Source organism: Oncorhynchus mykiss, chromosome 13, assembly GCF_057628025.1.
Source record: "Oncorhynchus mykiss isolate SJ-2025 chromosome 13, ASM5762802v1, whole genome shotgun sequence".
Taxonomy (NCBI): domain Eukaryota; kingdom Metazoa; phylum Chordata; class Actinopteri; order Salmoniformes; family Salmonidae; genus Oncorhynchus; species Oncorhynchus mykiss.
Genome location: NC_143034.1, coordinates 20,714,387 through 20,741,431, shown reverse-complemented (window position 1 = coordinate 20,741,431; position 27,045 = coordinate 20,714,387). Strand labels below are relative to the sequence as shown.

Sequence of the window (27,045 nt, the reverse complement as noted above, 5' to 3'; positions counted from 1 at the left end):
AAATCAGGGCCAAAAGTGTGTGCACGCCCCCAGGTTATGTTAGGCAAAAATGACGATGCATCGTCATCACCCAATCTGCCAGCCTCCCTCCCTCCTCCTCCTCAACACTCATCTGTTTGATCTTGTTCTCATGGATGACGCTCCTTCCCGCTCTCCTCCCACTCCTTCCCCCACTCACATTTCCCTCCCTCCCCCTACTCACCCATATCCCTCCCTCCACTCACCGCTCTCTTCCAATTCCCCCCTCACCCCATCTCTCTCCCTCCCTCCTCCCTCATTCACCTATCTCGGCAGGCAGCTGTTTGATCTTGTTCTCACGGATGCTGAGCATGGTCAACTTCGCCAGGTTCCGGATGTCCCTCTCTACCGCCGTGATCCGGTTGAACCTCAGGTACAGTGTGGTCAGCGACGTCACCCGGTAAACCACCGCCGGTATCTCCCTCAGTTTGTTATGCCTCAGGTCCAGCATCCTCAACTTCTTCAGGGAGTCCAAGGACTCTGGGAGGCTGGTTAGAGAGTTCTCACTCAGGGCTAAGGTGACCAGGCCAGACAGGCAGCCCACTTCTGAGGGGAGGCTCTGGAGCTTGTTGCTGTAAAGGTAGAGCTCTGCCAGCTGGGTGAGTTCCTTGATGGAGGTGGGTAACATGTGGATGGAACGCTTGGACAGGTCCAGACGCATGGAGTTCTCCTCACGGCACTTGTTGAGCTCTTTGATCACCTGGGAATGGGAAAGTTGTGTCCATGTTATTGAAGACATGTTATGTGTTTCCAAAACTCAGTCTTGAGGACCCACGGTTAGTTTGCCTTAGCACTACACAGCGGATTTAAATAAAATTGACTCATCGACAAGCTTTGATTATTTGAATGAATGGTGCAGTGCTAGAATAAAAAAAGATGTGCCCCCCTTGGGGTCCCCAGGACTGAGTTTGAGAAACGCTGTGTTGTGTGATGTAGAATAATAATAATAATACGTTTTTTTCTGGATCAAAATTGGGCTTAGGTGGTAGGTGTGGCAGGGGTGTGGACGCCAACCCATTTCCTTTTTACATTTCTACACAATTTGCCATGTAGCGGAGACAAATGTGCCATTTTAAATCTAATTTCCTGGAATACTACAAATTTTGCCATGGCTTATGCTATCGGAGTGACTCAAACATTAATTTTAGACATTTGTAATAATATCTATAGATATTTGTTCTCAAAGATGATCTTATTGAAAATAATATTGGTCCATTATCTTTTATACATACTTTACATCTGTATCCAAAAGTTACACAACTCCATACATGTGGTCTGCGGTTGAGAGGCCTGTTGGACGTACTGCCAAATTCTCTAAAATCACATTGGATGTGGCTTATGTTAGAGAGATTAACATTAAAATTCTCTGGCAACAGCTCTGGTGAACATTCCTGCAGTCAGCATGCCAACTGCAAGCCCCCTCAACTTGAGACAACCATGGCATTGAGTGACAAAACTGCACATTTTAGTGGCCTTTTATTGTACCCAGCACAAGGTGCATCTGTGTAATGATCATGCTGTTGAGTCGGCTTCTTGATATACCCCACTTGTCAGGTGGATGGGTTATCTTGATAAAGGAGAAATGCTCACTAACAGGGATGTAAACAAATGTGTGCACAAAATTTGAGAGAAATAATCTTTGGTGCTGTGGAACATTTCTGGGATCTTATTTTTTTTTCAGCTGATGAAACATGGGACCAACACTACATGTTGCATTATATTTTTATTTATATATATTTTTTTGAATATATAAGACAGATTGTTCAGCAGTCGGATGGCACGCACTGCTATAAGTCACTTTGGGTTAAAGTGTCTTCTAAATGGCATATATTACAGGTTTGTTTCTGCAAATAAAAGTCCTGGGCGGGCCGCCTAAGTGGCTTTTTTCGGGCTACCCTTGTCCAAACAGTATCCCCCCTCCCAAAAAAAACAATTACATTTAAAAAATATATATATATATATATTGAATATAAATATATAGAGAGACTGGTCTTTTGCAGGAACTATTTAATGAAGCTGCCAGATTTTTATTTAAAATGTTATATATATATATATATATATATATATATATATATATATATATATATATATATATATATATATATATATATATATATATATATATATATATATATATATATATATATATATATATATATATATATTTATATATAAATAATCACACACTGCTCAAAAAAATAAAGGGAACACTTAAACAACACAATGTAACTCCAAGTCAATCACACTTCTGTGAAATCAAACTGTCCACTTAGGAAGCAACACTGATTGACAATACATTTCACATGCTGTTGTGCAAATGGAATAGACATCAGGTGGAAATTATAGGTAATTAGCAAGACACCCCCAATAAAGGAGTGGTTCTGCAGGTGGGGACCACAGACCACTTCTCAGTTCCTATGCTTCCTGGCTGATGTTTTGGTCACTTTTGAATGCTGGCGGTGCTTTCACTCTAGTGGTAGCATGAGACAGGAGTCTACAACCCACACAAGTGGCTCAGGTAGTGCAGCTCATCCAGGATGGCACATCAATGCAAGATGTGGCAAGAAGGTTTGCTGTGTCTGTCAGCGTAGTGTCCAGAGCATGGAGGCGCTACCAGGAGACAGGCCAGTACATCAGGAGACGTGGAGGAGGCCGTAGGAGGGCAACAACCCAGCAGCAGGACCGCTACCTCCGCCTTTGTGCTAGGAGGAGCACTGCCAGAGCCCTGCAAAATGACCTCCAGCAGGCCACAAATGTGCATGTGTCTGCTCAAACGGTCAGAAACAGACTCCATGAGGGTGGTATGAGGGCCCGACATCCACAGGTGGGGGTTGTGCTTACAGCCCAACACCGTGCAGGATGTTTGGCATTTGCCAGAGAACACCAAGATTGGCAAATTCTCCACTGGCGCCCTGTGCTCTTCACAGATGAAAGCAGATTCACACTGAGCACATGTGACAGACGTGACAATCTGGAGACGCCGTGGAGAACGTTCTGCTGCCTGCAACATCCTCCAGCATGACCGGTTTGGCGGTGGGTCAGTCATGGTGTGGGGTGGCATTTCTTTGGGGGGCCTCCATGTGCTCGCCAGAGGTAGCCTGACTGCCATTAGGTACCGAGATGAGATCCCCAGACCCCTTGTGAGACCATATGCTGGTGCGGTTGGCCCTGGGTTCCTCCTAATGCAAGACAATGCTAGACCTCATGTGGCTGGAGTGTGTCAGCAGTTCCTGCAAGAGGAAGGCATTGATGCTATGGACTGACCCGGACCTGAATCCAATTGAGCACATCTAGGACATCATGTCTCGCTCCATCCACCAACGTTGCACCACAGACTGTCCAGGAGTTGGCGGATGCTTTAGTCCAGGTCTGGGAGATCCCTCAGGAGACCATCCGCCACCTCATCAGGAGCATGCCCAGGCGTTGTAGGGAGGTCATACAGGCACGTGGAGGCCACACACACTACTGAGCCTAATTTTGACTTGTTTTAAGGACATTACATCAAAGTTGGATCAGCCTGTAGTGTGGTTTTATTTTAGTGTTCCCGCAAAAGACCAGTCTCAACGTCAACAAGGAAGAGGTGACTCCGGGATGCTGGCCTCCTAGGCAGAGTTCCTATGTCAAGTGTCTGTTCTTTTGCCCATCTTAATCTTTTATCGGCCAGTCTGAGATATTGAGATATGGCTTTTTCTTTGCAACTCTACCTAGGCCAGCATCCCGGAGTCGCCACTTCACTGTTGACGTTGACACTGGTGTTTTGGGGGTACTATTTAATGAAGCGTCCATTTGAGGACTAGTGAGGCGTCTGTTTCTCAAACTAGACACTAACGTACTTGTCCTCTTGCTCAGTTGTGCACCGTGGCCTCCCACTCCTCTTTCTATTCTGGTTAGAGCCAGTTTGCGCTGTTCTGTGAAGGGAGTAGTACACAGCGTTGTATGAGATCTTCAGTGTCTTGGCAATTTCTCGCATGGAATAGCCTTCATTTCCCAGAACAAGAATAGACTGACGAGTTTCATAAGAAAGTTATTTGTTTCTGGCCATTTTGAGCCTGTAATTGAACCCACAAATGCTGATGCTCCAGATACTCAACTAGTCTAAAGACCAATTTAATTGCTTCTTTAAAATCAGCACAACAGTTTTCAGCTGTGCTAACACAATTACAAATGTTTTTTTTTAGCCTTATAAATTTAGCCTTATAAATTAATAAACTTGGATTAGCTAACACAACGTGCCATTGGAACACAGGAGTGATGGTTGCTGATAATGGGCCTCTGTACGCCTACGTAGATATTCCATTAAAAAAAATCTGCCGTTTCCGGCCTATAATAGTCTTACGTTCATTAACAATGTCTACACTGTATTTCTAATCAATTTGATGTTATTTTAAAATGGACAATGTTTTTGTGCTTTTCTTTAAAAAAAACAAGGACATTTCTAAGTAACCCCAAACTTTTGAACAGTTATGTATGTATGTATGTATGTATGTATGTATATCTCTCTCTGTAACTTCAAAATTAATTTCCATGTAAATGGACAATAAAGTATATTGTATCATGCATTCATTTTCTTCTGAGTTGCCCCTGCAGGAAACAAACCCCTTGACCATAGCGTTGCAAGCACTATGCTCTACCAACTACCACATAGGAACACAAATAATGAGTCTAATTAATATGCGTTTCGATAAAAAAAAATATTTTCAGCCACAAATAATGTGTACGTTATGATACATTAGGCTGTGTGTTTTGTGATAAAGTGTCTTCATCTCATCTTACCTCGGCGTTGCTGGACTTCTTGCGTGTCCCCGGCGCCGGGTTGGGCCTCTTTATCGTGTTGTCCACGGAGAAGGCGACGGCAGGCGACGCGGAACCTGCATCCTTCTTTCCTTCTTTGGCGTCTTTCCCTTTGGCCTTGGGATCCTTGCCGCAATCTTTGCCGCCTAAACCAGCCAGAGCCTTGGCCTCTTTTTCCCTTTCTTTCCCTCCTGTCGGACCTCCTTTCAGGTCCTTCTCTTTCCAGTCTTTGTCTTTGTTACCTAAAGTACTACTCATGGCGTCGACGTGATTGTCGGTCCCCCTGCGGAGTCTCTCATGGGACCGCAACTCCCCAACTGTCACTCTCCTTGGTTTGTTTGGAGTTTTCCCTCAAAAAAGCAGTCAACCGACAAGTAGGCGTGGAGAGGGATGAGAGTAGGAGACGACCTTTATAAACACACCAGCTGATACATACCTGTGTGGGCCTATACATTTACTTCACAAATCAATCCCTGTGATCCAAGCGGTTTCATTTCTCAGAACGCCATAGGGGAGTAAATCCTTTGAAGCTGTGACTTGACAGGAGTGGTGATGGCAGCCATGGGCCACCTAGTTGTTTGAACTGCAGACGATTCCCCCCAGTTCGGTTTGACGCCAGTTCAGACTAGAAAGGTCATCAAGGTTCTCATCCTTTGGGCTTTTTGAATGCTGTTGAATAAAACATAGACAATGAGTCAAAAGGCTGTTCAACGTGATCATATTTGAAATGACGAGTCAAAATCACATTTGATATCTTAGTGAATAGCCGTAAAAAAATAACTATTTAAAAAACGAGGCAGGTGGATGATATTTTAGGCCGATATTCAATATCATTAAAGGGGCAATCAGCAGTTGCAACATTCATTTTTGGACTAATGATATGTACCCATTGATTCTTGATGAATATACACTTAAAAATGCCTCATGAGCTTAATTCAACTGTCACACCCCAACAGAACCCGAAACATAAGCTTGTTTCACTCCAATGTTAAAACAAAGTAAAATGTAAACAAACACTATATAGCCTCAAAACATGGTTAAAGCTAATGTTGATATCATGGATGACTAATCCTTGCATCCAAAGTTCTGTCTATGAATTTGAGAGTGAGTCAATGTCTCCAGCCCCATGCCTCAGCTTTTTACCTAACCAGGGGTGGGGAGTACGCATTACTATTGTTTCTACTACTGATTGCCGCTTGAAAATGTGAACATTTTGATAACAGAATTTCCCCAGAGAGCCATGTACGCATTAATGTACCAATTTTAAAAATCAAACAATACATTTTACTTTGTTTTTACCAATCTAACTAAAAAACATATTGGTAATAATTTGATTTGAATGGTAAATCTCTTGTAAATGAAGATGGCATACGCCTACTCACAATACAGGTAAATGCATATTCAATAGGGGCGTGTGCATGCATCAAGTTATTGATCTAGTTTTGGCTGATCAGTGGAGTCATACCTTATTTACATAAGTATTCAGACCCTTTGCTCAGGTGCATCCTGTTTACATTGATCAACCTTGAAATGTTTCTACAACTTGATTGGAGTCCACCTGTGGTCAATTCAATTGATTGGACAGGATTTGGAAAGGCACATATAAGGCCACGCAGTTGACAGTGCATGTCAGAGCAAAAACCAAGCCATGAGGTTTAAGGAATTGTCCGAAGAGCTCAGAGACAGGATTGTGTCGAGGCACAGATCTGGGGAGGGGTACCAAAACATTTTTGCAGCATTGAAGGTCCCCAAGAACACAGTGGCCTCAGAGAAGGGCCTTGGTCAGGGAGGTGACCAAGAACCCACACTCTGACAGAGCTCCAGAGTTCCTTTGTGGAGATGAGAACATTCCAGAAGGACAACCATCTCTGCAGCACTACACCCATCAAACTTTTATGGTAGAGTGGCAAGACAGAAGCCACTCCTCAGTAAAAAAGGCACATGACAGCCCGCTTGGAGTTTGCCAAAAGGCACCTAAAGACTCTCAGACCATGACAAACAAGATTCTCTGGTCTGAACCAAGATTGAGCTCTTTGGCTTGAATGGCAAGCGTCACATCTGAAAGAAACCTGGCACCATCCCTACGGTGAAGCATGGTGCTGCCATGCTGTGGGGATGTTTTTCAGTAGCAGGGACTGGGAGATTAGTCAGGATTGAGGGAAAGATGAATGGAACAAAGTACCAAGAGATCCGTGATGAAAACCTGCTCCAGAGTGCTCAGGGCCTCAGACTGGGGTGAAGGTTCACCTTCCAAAAGGAAAACGACCCTAAGCACTCAGCCAAAACAACATAGGAGTGGCTTCGGGACAAGTCTCTGAAAGTCCTTGAATGGCCCAGCCAGAGCCCGGACTTGAACCCGATCAAACAACTCTATAGAAGCCAGGAGAAAGTTGTGCAAATCTCCATCCAACTTGACAGAGCTTGAGAGGATCTGCAGGGAAGAATGGGAGGATTTTATTTATTTTATAAATTAGCAAAAATTTCTAAATAACCGTTTTTTTGTTGCTTTGTCATTATGGGGTATTGTGTGTAGATTGAGGGGGAAAAAACAATTTAATCAATTTTAGAATAAGGCTGCATGTGGAAAAAGTGAAGCGGTCCAAATACACAATATATTAGCCTACTGATTAACAACATTTGCATAGAAGCATCACTCCGGCATGTAGGCACTGCTGTTAGTTTGAGGATATGAAATAACATCTATTCAATGTAAATAGTGCTCGACGTAACTTCATGATGTGATCACGGATGCTTATGAAACTAGTATTTTTGTCATTTTCAGTTAAACATTTGTTTTTCTCTGCAGTCAGGACAGAACTGGAAACAACTCACCTACCAGGACAAAATTCAAAACAACTCAATTGGCTAGTTCGGCCATCTGTCAAGAAATGGGCGGGTTCTAACTTGTATCCTACTGCTACGATTGGATAGCATGAGGCTGTAACTCTGTTTACTTTCACATCTCTCTCCATCGCTCATATCATTTGGTGCTGTGTACTGCTACTATGACAACTAGCTCAATGGCATTTGCTACCAAGCCATAAATGTACATAATATCTAACAAGGACAAGGGGGAAATGTCTCATTGCTAAAAATGGTGCAATACCAGCTAATGTTAGGAGCTAATAGCCAACGTAGCTAGCTATTTGATATCTTAGGACCATGCTTATCTAGCCAGCTAGCTAGAGTAGCTAATATAGCTAGCTAGAGTAGCTAATATAGCTAGCTAGAGTAGCTAATATAGCTAGCTAGAGTAGCTAATATAGCTAGCTAGAGTAGCTAATATAGCTAGCTAGAGTAGCTAATATAGCTAGCTAGAGTAGCTAATATAGCTAACTAGAGTAGCTAATATAGCTAGCTAGAGTAGCTAATATAGCTAGCTAGCTAACACCACAGATGACATGGCTAATAATCGTAATCTTTGCTAACAGGTCACATGTGCTTAGTTAGCTTATTTTTTTCCACCTTTATTTAACCAGGTAGGCTAGTTGAAAACAAGTTCTCATTTACTGCTGGCCAAGATAAAGCAAAGCAGTGCGACACAAACAGCAGAGTTACACATGGAAAAAACAAACATACAGTCAATAAACGCAATAGGAAAAAAGTCTATATACAGCATGTGCAAATGAGGTAAGGGAGGTAAGGCAATAAATAGACCAAAGTGGCAAAATAATTACAATTGAGCAATTAAACACTGGAGTGATAGATGTGCAGAAGATGAATGTGCAAGTAGAGATACTGGGGTGCAAAGGAGCAAAACAAATTAATAATAACAGTATGGGGATGAGGTAGTTGGATGGTCTATTTAGAGATGGGCTATGTACAGGTGCAGTGATCTGTGAGCTGCTCTGACAGCTGGTGCTTAGTGAGGGCGCTATGATTTTTGCAATTTGTTCCAGTAATTGGCATCAGAGAACTGGAAGGAAAGGCGGCCACAAAAGGAATTGGCTTTGGGGGTGACCAGTGAAATATACCTGCTGAAGCACATGCTACGGGTGGGTGCTGCCATTGTGACCAGTGAGCTGAGATGAGGCGGGGCTTTACCTAGCAAAGACATATAGATGACCTGGAGCCAGTGGGTTTGGCAGCCAGCCAAAGTGAGGGCCAGCCAATGAGATTATATAGGTCACAGTGGTGGGTAGTATATGGTGACAAAACGGATGGCACTGTGATAGACTGCATCCAATTTGCTGAGTAGTGTTGGAGGATATTTTGTAAATGACATCACCCGAAGTCAAGGATCGGTAGGATAGTCAGTTTTACGAGGGTGTTTGGCAACATGAGTGAATGATGCTTTGTTGGGAAATAGGAAGCCGATTCTAGATTTAATTTTGGATTAGAGATGCTTAATGTGAGTCTGGAAGGAGTGTTTACAGTCTAACCAGACACCTAGGTATTTGTAGATGTCCACATATTCTAAGACAGAACCGTCCAGAGTAGTGATGCTGGATGGGCTGGTGGCGATTGGTTGAAGAGCATGCATTTAGTTTTACTTGCATTTAAGAGCAGTTGGAGGCCATGGAAGGAGTGTTGTATGGCATTGAAGCTTGTCTGGAGGTTTGTTAATACAGTGTCCAAAGAAGGGCCAGAAGTATACAGAATGGTATTGTCTGCGTAGAGGTGGATCAGAGAATCTCCAGCAGCAAGAGCGACATCATTGATGTATACAGAGAAAAGATTCAGCCCGAGAATTGAACCCTGTGGCACCCCCATAGACTGCCAGAGTTCCGGACAACAGGCCCTCCGATTTGACACACAGAACTCTGAGAAGTAGTTGGTGAACTAGGCGAGGCTGTCATTTGAGAAACCAAGGATGTTGAGTCTGCCGATGAGAATGTGGTAATTGACAGAGTCGAAAGCCTTGGCCAGGTCTATGAATACAGCTGCACAGTATTGTCAAATCGGTGGAGATTATGATATCGTTTAGGACCTTGAGCGTGGCTGAGGTGCACCCAGACCAGCTTGGAAACCAGATTGCATAGCGGAGAAGGTACGGTGGGATTCGAAATGGTCGGTGATCTGTTTGTTAACTTGGCTTTCAAAGACCTTAGAAAGGCAGGGTAGGATAGATGTGTCTGTAGCAGTTTGGGTCTGGAGTGTCTCCCCCTTTGAAGGGGGGGATGACCGCGGCAGCTTTCCAATTTATGGGGATCTCAGACGATACGAAGGAGGAGGTTGAACAGGCTAGTAATAGGGGTTGCAACACTTTTGGCTGATAATTTTAGAAAGAGAGGGTCCAGATTGTCTAGCCCAGCAGATTTGTAGGGGTCCAGATTTTGCAGCTCTTTCAGAACATCAGCCATCTGGATTTGGGTGAAGGAGAAATGGGGGAGGCTTGGGCAAGTTGTTGTGGGGGGTGCAGTGCTGTTGACCAGGGTAGGGGTGGAAAGGTGGAAAGCATGGCCAGCCATAGAAAAATGCTTAATGAAATTCTCAATTATCATGGATTTATCAGTGGTGACAGTGTTTCCTAGCCTCAGTGCAGTGGGCAGTTGGGAGGAGGTGCTCTTAAGTCCATGGACTTTTTGGCGTTTGTGGTGCAGGATGCACATTTCTGTTTGAAAAAGCTATCCTTTGCTTTCCTAACTGCCTGTGTATATTGGTTCCTAACTTCCCTGAAATCATGGGGGTTATTCGATGCTTGCTTACTGCATGCATGTCCGGGCACGTCGACACAAGCCTTATTATTAGTGAATTAACTAAAATATTTTATTTTGGTCAATTCATCCATTTCTCAATACTGCACCTTCCTCCATTTCTCAATACTGCACCTTCCTGTTGGAGAATGAGCCAGCTTGCTGCAGTGGTTGATTTTCCCAGCTAGACATTCCTCAGCATTGTGCAATTAGAGCTAGGGCTATCATATCATGGTATTTTTTACAGTACATTTTTTCTGCATTTCCTGCACTTATTTGAGAATTTCCACACTGCCACATAGGACTGCACAATACAGGCAACAAATCTAAGCCTTATTTTTAACCAAATGTTTCAATTGCGATTTAGATCAAAAACACTTGTGTGAACTGTTGGAATCATGGAAGTAGAATGTGGGCACTTAGAATACAGTGTTATTTGACATGACAAGAAATGAAAATGCCAGGGAGGAGTTATTGTGACAGGGTAGGTACCAAAGTGTTAGTCAGCATTTCCTAGGGGACCCTATAATCTTTGCTTACATTAAAAATGTTCCTTCATGTAGCCAACATAGTCATGCTTAGCCTATTCCTCTTTGATTTAGAAGATACTGTTGCGCAAACAACATGGTGATTTAGGCCTACACCATCACTGTTATCAAGCTGTATTAGCTAGCTTTGCCTCAGTACATTTATTAGCTAGCTAGCGAGCTAACTAGCGATTAGCGGCTAAAACTTGCTAAGAAAAGACAAACACATAGTGTAGTTATAGAACGCTTGAGGATTTACATTAAGCACAATGTATCGTCATCAAATGAAACAGCATCGTACACGCAACCATGTTGATGACAACTGCATTGACCATGCAGATTGAACGCAAGAGTTTCATGGTGAAGCAACAACAAATGCGCTCCTTGAATGAAAGGGGGCGGGGCTAAGTCAATATGGGAAGCGGCATGGAATGCGAGAGCGGAGGGGGATGACTCAAGTAGAGGTAACTATAAATATTTTCATTACACACGCCATATCACATTTACAAACCAAACAAACAAATACTGTTATAGAAGGTAAAAAAAAACAATTTTTAAAACACTAAACAGTCCATGGGTCCTATGTGCAATGCTCGTGGCTCAGGCAGGCATAGCAGCAGCTTTGCTATGTAGAAGGACTATCAGCTAAACCGAATAGATAGGGGCCGATAGAATAGAAATGGCCAATTTTGTCCTGATACGTCGGCTTGGAAGATTATCGGTCGTTCTCTAAATCCTATCATTTGACAACATTGCAATATTATTTGAGCTAGCTGGCTGTACCAAAACTACAGTATTTTTCCATCACAGCTTGTTCAAATCTAATTATATTTGTCACATGCCCTGAAGACAACAGGTGTAGACTTTACTGTGAAATGCTTACTTACGAGTCCTTTCAACAACAAAAAAATAATAATTACATTAAAAAAAAAATGCAAATAAGAAAAAAATGAAATACTGACAATAAAATAACAATAGCGAGGCTATATAAAAGGAGTAGAGGTAATATGTACATGAAGGTAGAGGTAAAAGTGACTAGGCAGCAGCGTATGTGGAGAGTGTGTCTATGTGCGACTGAGTGTGTGGTGTCATAATGCATGTGTATGTGTTGGAGCGTCAGTGTAGTCACTGTGTGGGTAGAGTCCAGTGAGTGTGCATAGAGCCAATGCAATAATGTGTCTACATCTTTTTAAATAGGGAGACAATGTTTTCAGCACTTATTTCCATGACTGATCAAAACCAACTTAAAATAGGTTATTGATTATAGATCTACCTGTTAAATGTGCCTGGCTATATAAATCATCCATATATACACTACCAGTCAAAAGTTTTAAACCCTTGAATTACTAGGTGTTCTTTATTTTTAATATTTTCTACATTGTAGAATAGTGAAGACATCAAAACTCTGAAATAACATATGTAGTAGCCAAAAGTGTTAAACAAATCAAAATATATTTGAGATTCATCAAAATAGCCACCCTTTGCCTTGACAGCTTTGCACACTCTTGGCTCTCTCAACCAGCTTCATGAGGTAGTCACATGGAATGCATTTCAATTAACAGGTGTGCCTTGCTAAAAGTTCATTTGTGGAATTTCCTTCCTTAATGTGTTTGAGCCAATCAGTTGTGTTGTGACAAGGTAGGGGGTATACAGAATATATATTTTACCAAATAGGGCTCAAGTCCATAATATGGCAAGAACAGCTCAAATAAACAAAGAGAAATGACAGTCCATTATTACTTTAAGACATGAAGGTCAGTCAATATGGAACATTTCAAGAACTTTGACAGTTTCTTAAAATGCAGTCACAAAAACCATCAAGAGCTATGAAACTGGCTCTCATGAGGACCGCCACAGGCAAGGAAGACCCAGAGTTACCTTTGCTGCAGAGGATAAGTTCATTACAGTTACCAGCCTCAGAAATTGCAGCCCAAATAAATGCTTCAGAGTTCAAGTAACAGGCACATAACATCAACTGTTCAGATGAGACTGAGTGAATCAGGCCTTCATGGTCGAATTGCTGCAAAGAAACCACTACTAAGGGACACAAATAAGAAGAGGAGACTTGCTTGGGCCAAGACACACGAGCAATGGACATTAGACCGGTGGAAATCTGTCCTTTGGTCTAATGAGTCCAAATTTGAGATTTTTGGTTCCAACCGCCATGTCTTTGTGAGACGCAGAGTTAGTGATGATCTCTGCATGTGTGGTTCCCACCGTGAAGCATGGAGGAGGTAGTGTGGTGGTGCTTTGCTGGTGACACTGTCAGTGATTTATTTAGAATGCAAGGCACACTTAACCAGCCTGGCTACCTCAGCATTCTGCAGCGATACGCCATCCCATCTGGTTTGCGTTTAGTGGGACTATCATTTGTTTTTCAACAGGACAATGACCCAAAATACACCTCCAGGCTGTGTAAGGGCTATTTGACCAAGAAGGACAGTGCTGCGTCAGATGACCTGGCATCCACAATCACCCAACCTCAACCCAATTGACATGGTTTGGGATGAGTTGGACCGCAGAGTGAAGGAAAAGCAGCCAACATGTGCTCAGCATATGTGGGAACTCCTTCAAGACTGTTGGAAAAGCATTCCATGTGAAGCTGGTTGAGAGAATGCCAAATGTGCAAAGCTGTCAAGGAAAAGGGTGGCTACTTTGCAGAATCTCAAATATAAAATACATGTTGATTTGTTCACCACTTTTTTGGTTACTACATGATTCCATGTGTGTTATTTCATAGTTTGTCTTCAATTATTTTTCTACAATTAGGAAAATAGTATATATATATATATATATATATATATATATTTTTTTTAAACCCTTGAATGAGTAGGCGTGTCCAAACTTGACTGGTACTGTGTATGTATATGTAAATAAATATGGGATATTTTCCTTCAACCCTATCACCCCTCCCATAATTGGATTAAACTAATGAACACCACCACTTAGGCTTCTACTTCCAGCTTATACATACTATATACATTTTACAGACACATTATATTTTACATTAGTTTTGTTTGTCTTTAGTCCCATCCTTCAGCTCCACTCAACCCCTCCCATCTATCTCTGAACACCATCCAGTTGATTTCTATTTGCCATATGTTGTTTTTTTATAACATCTATTTAACTAGGCAAGTCAGTTAAGAACAAATTATTATTTACAATGACGGCCTAGGAACAGTGGGTTAACTGCCTTGTTCAGGGGCAGAACAACAGATTTTTAGGTTGTCAGCTCAGGGATTCGATCTTGCAACCTTTCAGTTAATGGCCTAAAGCTCTAACCACTAGGCTACCTGCCACCCCAGGCTGTCAGCCTAAGAGCTGTAGGGCTAAGAGCACCTCCTGTTTACTCTTAATACCATAACTTACTTAGGCCTATATTTCAATAGGCTACAGTACTGCATCAATAAATCATGAATTCCTTCATGATATCACACAGCATACAAGTCATTCATGATTTGAAATGCAATCAACCATTTTAGTTTTAAAATAAAATATAGTGAGCCTTGAATAATTAGCGTAAACAACAAATAAACCATTCCATTTCGGAAATTTAATTCACGAACGTTACAACAAACTCTGGTATGCTTATAATTTAGTGTTGTTTACATTGTTCCAAACAGTCCGAAAATGTTTATTGTAATCTTAACAGCCCCTGTTTGGCACACATAATATGCACATACTGCTTGCTCCTTACTTTATTTTTCTTGATCTCCAGTATTTTCCATAACTAGTCACTCATTCCACACATCTGACTTCCCCTTTACCTACTGAGCAACCAGTAAACATTCCCTCATTTTGCTGTAACGTGTTAGTGTTCGGAGTTTGTTATAAGCAATTATTGATGTGATTATGATATGCTATAGGCCAGGCCCTATTGGTGACACGCATGCAATACATGAAGGCAGCAAGGATTGAGGGAATGTTTTTCCTAAACAAATTAAGGATTTCAGCAACGACTTTTCAGTCAGAAATGACTGTTGCAGCTTCAGCAACACGGACAGCGCGTTAAACACTGTTAATGTTCTGTGATGGTCGCTGCAGCAGGGAGGATTGCGATCGTCCTCCCTCTAGTCATTTGTGTCTTAATTATTTAATTGAACAGTTTGCTTAAAGCATCAGACAAGCTCAGTGCATATCTGATTTTATTAAAGCACATAGGATTGTGTCTATATAATGGAAAAATACACATTATAAAATGTCAACCAAATAATTGGTCAAAAGAACAGACGACTCGGTTGACCAATATAGAATTTTTTTCTTCTTCCTGGGGACAGCTCTAATCAAAATACATAGAATCACAATACATATTGTATCGGCGCATAAGTATCGTGATAATATTGTATTGCGAGGTCTCTGGCAATTCCCAGCTCTATTAGTGAATAAGCTAGGCCATAGGCAACTTCAACAGGTTAAGTGAGATGACATTGTAAGCCAATGAATGTACTACAATAGCTACAAGTGATGTTGAGAAAACCTGGTAAGTAGGTTGGCCTGACTTAACCTAAAGGTCATAAAAGACAAATTGACAACAACTGTCAAGAGCTTCAACATCAAAATGATTTATATAAAACCAAAGGCTCTTGGTTTCTGTCTTTGTTCTGTCCATAGAAATAGATTATCTAGGAAAGGTTTGGAACCTCTAACCCTCATTCTAGTTCTGTGGTTCCATCTCACAGCCTGTAGTACAGTAATAGCATCATTTGTATGTAGTAATAGGCTACAGTATGAAGCCTAATAAAGTTGTCTGTTATGCTCTAGGTATGCGTGTGTGTAGTGTAGAAAAAGAGCAGGCTTGGCAACAGATCAGAGCTAAGGGAAAGGTTAGCACTGCTGCTGAGAGTAGGTGTTTGTGTGTGTCTAATCTTTGGGAGGAAGCGGTCTTCAAAGCATAAGACTCATAAAACCTATAGGGGTAGAAAGGGGTCCTGTTGATCCCGTTAATGACAAAGAGATAAGCTTAAAGGCCCAATTTCTGCTGTTTTTATATCAAATAAATTCTGTAATAGCTCACAATTAAAAATGGTCAAAAATAACAAATATTGCTTTATTAGCAAAAAAAAAACTAAATTATTTTGCTAGGACTGTCAGAGTGGTCTGAGTGGGGAAACTGGAAACTTGCTGTTATTGGCAGAGGTTTGTAACTCTGTTATTCATCTATTAATTCATTTTCCCCTAGTGATGTCATCAGGCAAGCTGAAACTCCACCCATGCAAAACCAAGTGATTAGAAGGTCCTGTGTAGATTGTATTTTCTACTAGCAACTATCAGGAAATAACAATGATCAAATGCGTTCACACTTTTACAGTGTTAGTTTCATCAGCTGTTGTACAATATTATACAAAAACACAGGAAAAACTGAATGTTGACTACACAGGGTCTTTAATATTGCTCTGTAGGTACATTTTGTGCTGCTCTTCTCAGTAACAGTTATGTTCACTCAACAGAGAAGTATCTAGCAGCACGGACTTCACTGACTTAGGATAACTGTGAACTCTATATTAGGCTACTAATAGAGAGAAAATAGATGGTGAATATTAAAAATACATAAATAACAATGAGACTGTATACTGTGAACTAGGCCTAGAGCAAAGCAGCAATCACTGAATGACCTCTGACAACCCAGATTCTAATGAACTAAGAGAAAGGTGATGGACATTGAATATCAAAACACATGACTGTATAAAATAATAGTTGGTTGCATCAAAGCAGGCAGCTTCTTTGTATTTTCTTTTGGGTCCCTCAAATAGGGTCGTCACTACTTGCCACAAAGTCATAAACCCCGTACCACAAAGTCACTGCTAAACTTAAGACCAAAAAGCACATTTTTGTTTTCATGTAGAGTATTTTTACGATATAGCCAATTTTGACTTTGTGGCATTGGTAACTTGTGGAAACCCTCAAATAGGGTAAGTAGGCTATCACATCAATCATGTCTTAGAAAAAGGCAACTATGCAACACGGCAGTGGGGTCTGGGGTTGCCTGGCGACTCATTCTGAATTTCATTTTGCTGCTCTAACTATCATTCAGTCAGACTGCCATCGTAGAAGTCCTTTCTGCTGACGTTAAAGTGAGGGCCGTTACACAAAACAAGTCATCTGCGATTGGATTGTCTCTAACCAATCAGAGTATCAAAAGCAATGACCATTTCTGAAACACCGCTTTACCCACGTGTTCAGGCTCTGGCCACACCCTTCAGTTACTGGAGCCAACCAAAACGGTTTGAACGTGTTCGCATTCGAGAAGTCCTCTGGGAGGAGATCAAATTCAGACTCATTGTGGAGAATACATTTTAATGGGCGTGGCGTTTGGCCGGAGAGATGTGGATTGGTGACCAGGCATAGTCTGGGGTGCATCAAGTGTCAAAATCCCAACAATAAACATGGCAACGGCAAGCAGAGAACTAACCTACTGGCCCTCACCTAAACAAGCAGTGGGTGTGATGTCAGGGTTTGTTTATTCTTTAAATTCCTCTTCAAAATCATAAAATGTACCCAAAGGTTTGAAACAAACATGAGCTAGTTTAATAATATGCAGGTGACCAAACCGAAGGAGCACGCTCTCTCACTCTCTCCCCCCCAACTCCAGAAAAATTACTTGTGGGCGAAGTCATGCTGTAGAAAAAGCACATAAGGTCAAGGGTCACGGAGCGCAGCAACTTTCCAGTTATTTTTCATCACTGACTGACTAAATGTATCATTCCAGATTCCACTCCATGGAGAGGAACCAAAAGGAGAGGAACCAAGTTTGGGATGAATGACAGGCAGTGCAATACATGATATACATAAAATGAGAAGGCTGGACACCATTTTCCTCTGATTATTATGATGATGATCCACCATCATCACTGTAGCTTTCCTCAATTCACGTGCCAATTGTTAAGCCTCTACTTGTATAATGTAGCCTATAGCCAGTTGGTGGACATCTTGGGCAAAGCAAGCAGTCACTACTACCAATCCTGCCAAGTCTTCCCATGTTGTTGCGTCATGTTTGCTCAAGACTGGCCAATTTTCTTCTTCTCTGTCCTCTCCCTTTGAGTATTGCATAAGTATACGCATATATCATCATCACTGGAATAAAGTTGGAATAACACATGATATGATACAATCACTACAATTGTGCAAATACATTTAGTTGCCAGATTTGTGATTGATTGTTCCAAAGTCCTTAACCCCCAATCTCCCCATGTCCACTCCTGAATGAATGAATGACAGACAGAGTTTGTCTGCTCTCTTTCCCTTGCATATCTTTTTTCATTTTACAAAGCATTTAGCTAACTAGGCAGGCTTAACAACTCTCTCACTGACTGACTATCAAAGATGATTACAACCAATAGGCCTAATACTACGCAGCTCCTGTAATGTGTGTCTACATTTGACAGTGATGGCAAGAGATGCACTGGTGAGGTGGCAGGCAGCTACTAGCTACATAACCAGCCCACAGCACAAGCAGGATGTAACCGTGCCAATGACAAATCCGTGGAAAGAGAGATTATCGATAAAACCGGTGCCACAGTTCGTGGAAGTCAAGTTACGTCCAAGATCACGATTGATATGCGTAAAAACGAGACGCAAGCCAACCTGTGTGTGTATGATACGGGGTCATACACACACAGATGGGGTGGTCCTGCTGTTCTTGTCAGAGCCACATACTAACGTTAAGTTGCTTAGTTAGCCAGCCTACGAACTGGCTGACATAAACTAGCTAGTTAGCTATTGATTGTTTGGGAAAAGTAGCCGCAAATAGCTAGCCATTCTTAATTTAGTGTCACCCTTGTCGTGTTAACAAAATCTGTAAGCAAGCTAGCTAAATCATTTCAACTCGTCATGAAATCAAAAAACGAAACGTCAACACATCAAGCTAACTTCAGAAGCTAAGTGAGGCTGGCAAACATTTTTTGCAACCATTCAGTCAAATCGTAGAGCAAACAACTTGGACAACGTCATATCTAGGTACAATTCTGGTAGAGGAAACAAATATCAGTCTCAGTAGCTAGATGGCCTTCTTATTTATAAAAATGTATTGCTAACGTTAACCTCCAAGCTCACATACCCGAGCGTTCTGACTGCGCGGTTCCCGTAGGCCCCACCAAAAGCAGCTGTCAGACTTGGAACACCATCCCGACAATCGCGAGCCTACCACGGGGAAATAAGCAAGCACTCAACCCCACTATCGCGCTGCTCAATCCTGTAGCTACCTTCTTCAACTGTACTGACACCTAAATAATAACAACTATTATGTTCAAATAGTTAGTTTACAGATTGACACTTGGTCATTCAAGACCGTTTTCGCGTCAAGCATTTTCGCAGCGCCCTTTTCTCGCTCTCGTAGTGAAATGAGGAAAAAATAAAACATTCTCAAAACAGCGGCCATTCCGAACGAAGCTTGAACAAAAGAGTGCAGTTCTCAGCCTACCGAAAGGTTGCGTCATCAACCAAGCTATGCGGATGACAAAAGGGACATTTAAGAGGCCTACTATAAAAACATCAGCTTGATTTAAAGGTGTATTGAAAGGTATGAAATAATATAACTGTTTTACCTTCAGAGGTGTGACTCTACCATCCCTGCTTCCTCCTCTTTCCTACCACTGCTGTTGCTTGGGTCCCCTCCCTACCACCAAATTGCGTCACAAGCACGCATTACCAATGTATCACGAGACTTACTTGAACTGAAAAAGGTGTTTGGGTGAGTGTAAGTGAAAGTGGTGAAAATGTGTAATTTAGCTACCTGGCATATTTATTGTCATCATAAAAGTGTAAAAGTCAGAAAAACCCGGAATATAACTCAAAGCTTTTTCCTGGGAGTGAAATTGAATGTTTGAAGCAAGCATATATTGCTCATAGGGTTTAGTATAAATTCGTTTATATTCGTATTCAAACAGTCAGTTAGAATAATAATGCATACCCGAAGAGGTTGGATTAGGTCTGCTCCATGAGCATCTATTTTAGCCACGAGCCGAGCTGCCAACTCTCACGCATTGGCGGTGAGACACGCATTTGACCCTGTTCTCACGGCACAGCTTTTATATCACACGCATTGAAAAGTACTGATTTTATTTGTCTAATTATTCAATTGTATAGACAGCGCGTTCACTTTTCAACTGTGCTCCAAATCGTTTTGAAATCAGGGCATCTGCGCCTGCAATGTAACATCACGAGCAGAGCCTTGTCTTGCCACAGCACTGTGAACAGCGGCACATTGAAGCATATGATTGGCCTAATTATGTAAGAGATCAAGGGGATTGGAGGCATGTTTTAAAGAAACGCCCCTCAAGATTTGAGTGGCGCTAAATAGAGGGAGAGACCACGTTCTGTGCTGAGGTGTGTGCACAACGGTAGCGCGCGGTGTGCGATGTACGATGTCGTCAACAAAATGTGCTTGCTGTTACTGCCTTCCCTATTGCAGAATCCAGATTTTAGACAGCATGTACTAATGTCGATTTCCTCCACGTTTGCATTAGTCCCCTCGTTTGGTGATTGGCATTTAGGTTGTGACAACGAACAGGCAGCAGACAGACCCACACAGTTTTAGTAGGGAAGTTTGGCATTGTGACCTAATTGGTAACTATAACAAATAATTTGGTCAAACAGATTGTGAACCCAACACTACGTTTGATTCAAGAGGGGGGACAAAACAATAGAACAATTATTTGGTTTTGGTGAAGGGGTAGATTTATGTGATTTTCAGGAGATTGTATTATCTATTTACTTTATTTAGTCTGATCAGTGGATCAATTCTCATTCTTAACATTGGGCTAAATTTTCAGCAAGAACACTACTGTTATTCCCCACATGTATTTTATTATTCAGCTCCTTCCCAATTTTGCTATTGTATTTAAGTAAGTGAATTTAAGTAAGTGAATTTAAGTAAGTGAATTTAAGTAAGTGTATTTAAGTAAGTGTATTTAAGTAAGTGAATTTAAGTAAGTGAATTTAAGTTAGTGTATTTAAGTAAGTGTATTTAAGTAAGTGAAATCTGATATGCTGACCTGTGTCTTTGAAAATGATTTTTTTATTAGAATTTTTATTCTATTTCATCTTTATTTAACCAGGTAGGCCAGTTGAGAACAAGTTCTCATTTACAACTGCGACCTGGCCAAGATAAAGCAAAGCAGTGCGACACAAACAACAACACAGAGTTACACATGGAATAAACAAGCTACAGTCAATAACACAAGAAAAAAAAGAAAGTCTATATACAGTGTGTGCAAATTATATGAGGCTATGTATTTTTTCAGCCGGTCATGAACAGTTTTGAATACGTCATACAAATAAGCATTGGATATTAAATGCTCCAGGAATCAAATATAATTTTTGACATTGTAGAATTGTGTGGCGGTTCTAGCTTGTATGAACCCCTGTGCTAACTTGTTGTATGGCTCCCTGGGCGAACCCCTGTGCTAACTTGTTGTATGGCTCCCTGGGCGAACCCCTGTGCTAACTTGTTGTATGGCTCCCTGGGCGAACCCCTGTGCTAACTTGTTGTATGGCTCCCTGGGCGAACCCCTGTGCTAACTTGTTGTATGGCTCCCTGGGCGAACCCCTGTGCTAACTTGTTGTATGGCTCCCTGGGCGAACCCCTGTGCTAACTTGTTGTATGGCTCCCTGGGCGAACCCCTGTGCTAACTTGTTGTATGGCTCCCTGGGCGAACCCCTGTGCTAACTTGTTGTATGGCTCCCTGGGCGAACCCCTGTGCTAACTTGTTGTATGGCTCCCTGGGCGAACCCCTGTGCTAACTTGTTGTATGGCTCCCTGGGCGAACCCCTGTGCTAACTTGTTGTATGGCTCCCTGGGCGAACCCCTGTGCTAACTTGTTGTATGGCTCCCTGGGCGAACCCCTGTGCTAACTTTTTGTATGGCTCCCTGGGCGAACCCCTGTGCTAACTTGTTGTATGGCTCCCTGGGCGAACCCCTGTGCTAACTTGTTGTATGGCTCCCTGGGCGAACCCCTGTGCTAACTTGTTGTATGGCTCCCTGGGCGAACCCCTGTGCTAACTTGTTGTATGGCTCCCTGGGCGAACCCCTGTGCTAACTTGTTGTATGGCTCCCTGGGCGAACCCCTGTGCTAACTTGTTGTATGGCTCCCTGGGCGAACCCCTGTGCTAACTTGTTGTATGGCTCCCTGGGCGAACCCCTGTGCTAACTTGTTGTATGGCTCCCTGGGCGAACCCCTGTGCTAACTTGTTGTATGGCTCCCTGGGCGAACCCCTGTGCTAACTTGTTGTATGGCTCCCTGGGCGAACCCCTGTGCTAACTTGTTGTATGGCTCCCTGGGCGAACCCCTGTGCTAACTTGTTGTATGGCTCCCTGGGCGAACCCCTGTGCTAACTTGTTGTATGGCTCCCTGGGCGAACCCCTGTGCTAACTTGTTGTATGGCTCCCTGGGCGAACCCCTGTGCTAACTTGTTGTATGGCTCCCTGGGCGAACCCCTGTGCTAACTTGTTGTATGGCTCCCTGGGCGAACCCCTGTGCTAACTTGTTGTATGGCTCCCTGGGCGAACCCCTGTGCTAACTTGTTGTATGGCTCCCTGGGCGAACCCCTGTGCTAACTTTTTGTATGGCTCCCTGGGCGAACCCCTGTGCTAACTTGTTGTATGGCTCCCTGGGCGAACCCCTGTGCTAACTTGTTGTATGGCTCCCTGGGCGAACCTCTGTGCTAACTTGTTGTATGGCTCCCTGGGCGAACCCCTGTGCTAACTTGTTGTATGGCTCCCTGGGCGAACCCCTGTGCTAACTTGTTGTATGGCTCCCTGGGCGAACCCCTGTGCTAACTTGTTGTATGGCTCCCTGGGCGAACCCCTGTGCTAACTTGTTGTATGGCTCCCTGGGCGAACCTCTGTGCTAACTTGTTGTATGGCTCCCTGGGCGAACCCCTGTGCTAACTTGTTGTATGGCTCCCTGGGCGAACCCCTGTGCTAACTTGTTGTATGGCTCCCTGGGCGAACCCCTGTGCTAACTTGTTGTATGGCTCCCTGGGCGAACCCCTGTGCTAACTTGTTGTATGGCTCCCTGGGCGAACCCCTGTGCTAACTTGTTGTATGGCTCCCTGGGCGAACCCCTGTGCTAACTTGTTGTATGGCTCCCTGGGCGAACCCCTGTGCTAACTTGTTGTATGGCTCCCTGGGCGAACCCCTGTGCTAACTTGTTGTATGGCTCCCTGGGCGAACCCCTGTGCTAACTTGTTGTATGGCTCCCTGGGCGAACCCCTGTGCTAACTTGTTGTATGGCTCCCTGGGCGAACCCCTGTGCTAACTTGTTGTATGGCTCCCTGGGCGAACCCCTGTGCTAACTTGTTGTATGGCTCCCTGGGCGAACCCCTGTGCTAACTTGTTGTATGGCTCCCTGGGCGAACTCCTGTGCTAACTTGTTGTATGGCTCCCTGGGCGAACCCCTGTGCTAACTTGTTGTATGGCTCCCTGGGCGAACCCCTGTGCTAACTTGTTGTATGGCTCCCTGGGCGAACCCCTGTGCTAACTTGTTGTATGGCTCCCTGGGCGAACCCCTGTGCTAACTTGTTGTATGGCTCCCTGGGCGAACCCCTGTGCTAACTTGTTGTATGGCTCCCTGGGCGAACCCCTGTGCTAACTTGTTGTATGGCTCCCTGGGCGAACCCCTGTGTTAACTTGTTGTATGGCTCCCTGGGCGAACCCCTGTGTTAACTTGTTGTATGGCTCCCTGGGCGAACCCCTGTGTTAACTTGTCATTTTTATTCAGACATTTGGACCAACATAAACAAAAAGACTCATAAATATAAAAATAAGTAACAAAGACAAATAAAAACAAATTGTAGTTTATAAATAAAAATAAAAAATATAATTTAATTATTAAACTATTACCCTATTGCTAACAAAAACACACAAATTAAACTAAATTGCACCAATCCTATATCACACGAATACACAAAGAGAATAACACACTTATAGAGAAGAGAACCTGATTATTACACTATTGAACTTCAAACAAGAAACACACACAACTAAATTGCACAACTAATTGCATTACTAATTGCATTAGTACTGTACTAAGTTAGAGGTGCGCTATTTGATAGATTCCCCGCTCCCCCTCCCTCTGGTTTCCTGTGGGGAGACCTGAGGTCAACCTACCCCCGTCCCACTCCCCATCTCATACTTCTGAGTGTGAGGCCTGTCTAGCTCACAAACTAGAATCAGGGCGCCCAGTCCGACAAGGTTGATTGACCCACAGTCCCACACGGTGACATGATATCATTGACGTGCAAATGAGTGATAGAAAACCATCTCGCAAATGTCACCATTCTGAATATTTGTTGTTTCTTTGTGTTTTTTAAATTCATATATATATATATTGTGTGTGGGCTCCCCATGCCGCCCCCGGCAAGATGCTGCCCTGGGCGGCTCCCCATGCCACCCCCGGCAAGATGCTGCCCCGGGCGGCTGCCCATGTCGCATATGCCTAAATCCGCCACTGGTGTGCATGCTAGGCAGAGATGGTAGGGGGTCTCACAACTCATAAACGCATCATATCAAATTCATTTACGCTTACGAGTTGAAGATCCTTGGCATCATCTTACTGTACATAGACAATAGTTTTGTCTATGTAGAGTAAGATGATGCCACTGATATTCAACTAGTAGGCATAAACCACCTGAATATTGATAATTATTCAATTTTTCTTGAAGGTTGGGTGATCTTGAAAAATGTATTGTTATAACAACAACATTTTCAAACACTTAGCACTTGGAAAATATACAGGGTCAGGGGTGGCCAACCCTCTTGGAGAGCAAATTACATTTTCTTCCAGCCTGATTTTAAAGAGAGTTCACCCAAATTACAAAATACAAATGTTTGTGTCCTTACCTTGAAAGCAGTCTATGGACAAGGAGAGTGCAATCTATAATTTGGTTACCCACTGTCATGAACCGTTAATATGAACATTTCCTGTGGAGAGCCTTGGTGTAGTGGTACATGTCCTTGGCACATGTCACATACAACTTTCCACCCGAGAACAGGGATCAATCCCTACTTCCAACCTTCCCATTTTTTCTAGCATTTGCCTGTCTCCCTATATCATTTCATTATTGTCTGAACAAAGTGTCAAATTACTTAAAAAACATGTTTACAAAAAAATATTAGCATACTTTAAATGTCAAAGTAACAATATCGTTGAATTCTGAGAGCTCGTTTCATGTTCAAAGCCTCCTGTGGTTTTTATTTTCTTACCCCCCCCCCCCCCCCCCTCCCCAATTGGCCTAAGCCATGTCAAAATATGTAGAATTCCAGGAAATTAGCTTTAAAACTAACATTTTACTGGTGGACCCCTAGCCCCCATCTAGGGGTTGTGCCAGGAGGCAATGCAACTCGCATAGCAAATCCCACTCCAAGCTTTCTTTAAAAGTTGGCAGCCCTGCACTGCCTACCTCTACATATGACATATCTTCTCACTCCTTATTTTCTCTCTAGGCTAGATAGGATATGTTTAAATTAAATTATGTAAAGAAAATTCGTGATTTCTGTCTTTATCACATTTATATGATGTGTAGTGTTTTTTTTTTTTTTTTTAGATTTTATGAACTCAATATAAACTTCCAACTCTGCCCACCAGATGGCTGCAATGCGATGCACTGTTTCTAAACCGGGTCGTAAAATCGTAGAAGAAAAAGCCAGCTGACAATCCCGGAAAGGAACAAACATTGGTTTGTTTGGCTTGGCAACCCATCACCCTGAGGTAATGTTATGGTTATGGTCAATTTCGTGACGATAACATCACGTACCTATATGACTGAAGAAGGATGAATAAATATGTTTTGAATCATCAGTGACTAAATAAATCGTGTAGTAGCTAACTAAGCTCAACAACAGTTGCTAGCCATCTTATCGTGCCTTAATATTTTGCCAGATGCCAACTATAATTATTCATGCTTTTATTTCAGCTGGGCCTAACAATACATAATGCCTGAAGTCAAATCGATGTTCAGAGAAGTGTTGCCCAAACAAGGTGAGTAACGACCATTATCAATAAAGTCTGTGGTATAAATGAGCAATTTCGTCTATCATGCAACTCAACACAGCCACCCCTTCACTTCTGCAGTGACGTTAGATGCTCTAAAATACCGTAAACACATTCCTTTCAGTAGAAGGAACACCTCGAAACACTGCCAAGTGTGTGCCGACCGATGTTATGTTCCTTCAGGTTTTTACTCCTACTGAAAATACCTCTCTGCTATCTACTGTTGAAACCGGTCACTGACCCCAAAATATACACCTACGCGTAGCCCACCAGATTAGTTTTCTCTTTACCCGAAAACTTAACTACAGTATGTTCAGAGAAAAACTGCACAGTGCTACAAGAGTATACCATGTTGATTATATTGATCATAGTATTGAGTCTATTCTATTAAGACAGTCTTGGTAAGTGTACGAGTTGGTTCATTCCTAGGCGTGTGGCATGCAGGAAACCTGGGTTTGTCTTATTTTCTGGATGCATTCTGATAACTAGAAGACAAGCCTGTAACTTCTCACTCTTGGTTATGCTACCATCCAAAGGGCAGTTGTCCATGGAGGATGTCCCCACCATGGTGCTGTGTAAGCCCAAGCTGATGCCTCTGAAATCAGTCACCCTGGAGAAACTGGAGAAGATGCAACTGGAGGCCCAGGAGGCCATCAAGCAACAGGATCTGGCACTGAAAGAGCAGCAGGAGACACAGTAGACATGCAATGGCAGCCCATGGAGTAGTAGGGTCAGTAGACACAAAATGGACAATAGCCAGAGTAGTTTTATTATCAAGCAACAGGAACTGAATGAGCCACAATGGAGGACAGTAGCTACACAAGTAGACACAAAATGGACTACAGACAGAAGTTAAGATGGATACAATGGAGGGCAGAGGTTCACACTAGTCACAACCTAATATTGCAATATAGCACTGTTGGCATCAATCTCATGGATTATTTTGATTGCTGTGAATGTATAATAGCCTTGTAATTATGGGAAGTCTTATTTCTGAGAGAAGTTGAATTGGAGTTTAGGTAAATAACATCTGTTGTGAACATGTTCTTCAAATAAAACTAAGATTTATTTCCCCTTTTATGGTGT

The 27,045-nt window shown here is 42.6% G+C and overlaps 2 protein-coding genes across 3 annotated transcripts in view; one reads left to right on the top strand and one right to left on the bottom strand.

Annotated features, from left to right (window-relative positions):
• The window catches only part of LOC149978762 (leucine-rich repeat protein SHOC-2), a 28,855-nt gene extending 8,677 nt beyond the window's left edge, over positions 1-20,178 (bottom strand). Inside the window, exons 1-3 of one of the 2 annotated variants that reach the window (XM_090195640.1) lie at positions 19,878-20,178; positions 4,792-5,478; positions 283-718 (exon numbers count right to left, since the gene is read on the bottom strand). In XM_090195640.1, coding sequence (XP_090051766.1) covers positions 283-718; positions 4,792-5,067 — 712 coding nt within the window. In that variant the 5' untranslated portion in view covers positions 5,068-5,478; positions 19,878-20,178. Of the gene's footprint in view, positions 1-282; positions 719-4,791; positions 5,479-19,512; positions 19,613-19,877 lie in introns of those variants that run through there. The other variant, XM_090195639.1, reaches the window with a different exon arrangement.
• A 5,360-nt stretch (positions 20,179-25,538) lies between these two features.
• Positions 25,539-27,037, top strand: LOC110485629 (BBSome-interacting protein 1). Its single transcript, XM_021556731.3, has 3 exons — positions 25,539-25,677; positions 25,883-25,947; positions 26,496-27,037. Exons 2-3 carry the CDS (start codon positions 25,902-25,904, stop codon positions 26,657-26,659), a joined length of 210 nt encoding a protein of 69 aa, XP_021412406.1. The 5' UTR covers positions 25,539-25,677; positions 25,883-25,901; the 3' UTR covers positions 26,660-27,037.
• The last annotated feature ends 8 nt before the right edge of the window (positions 27,038-27,045 follow it).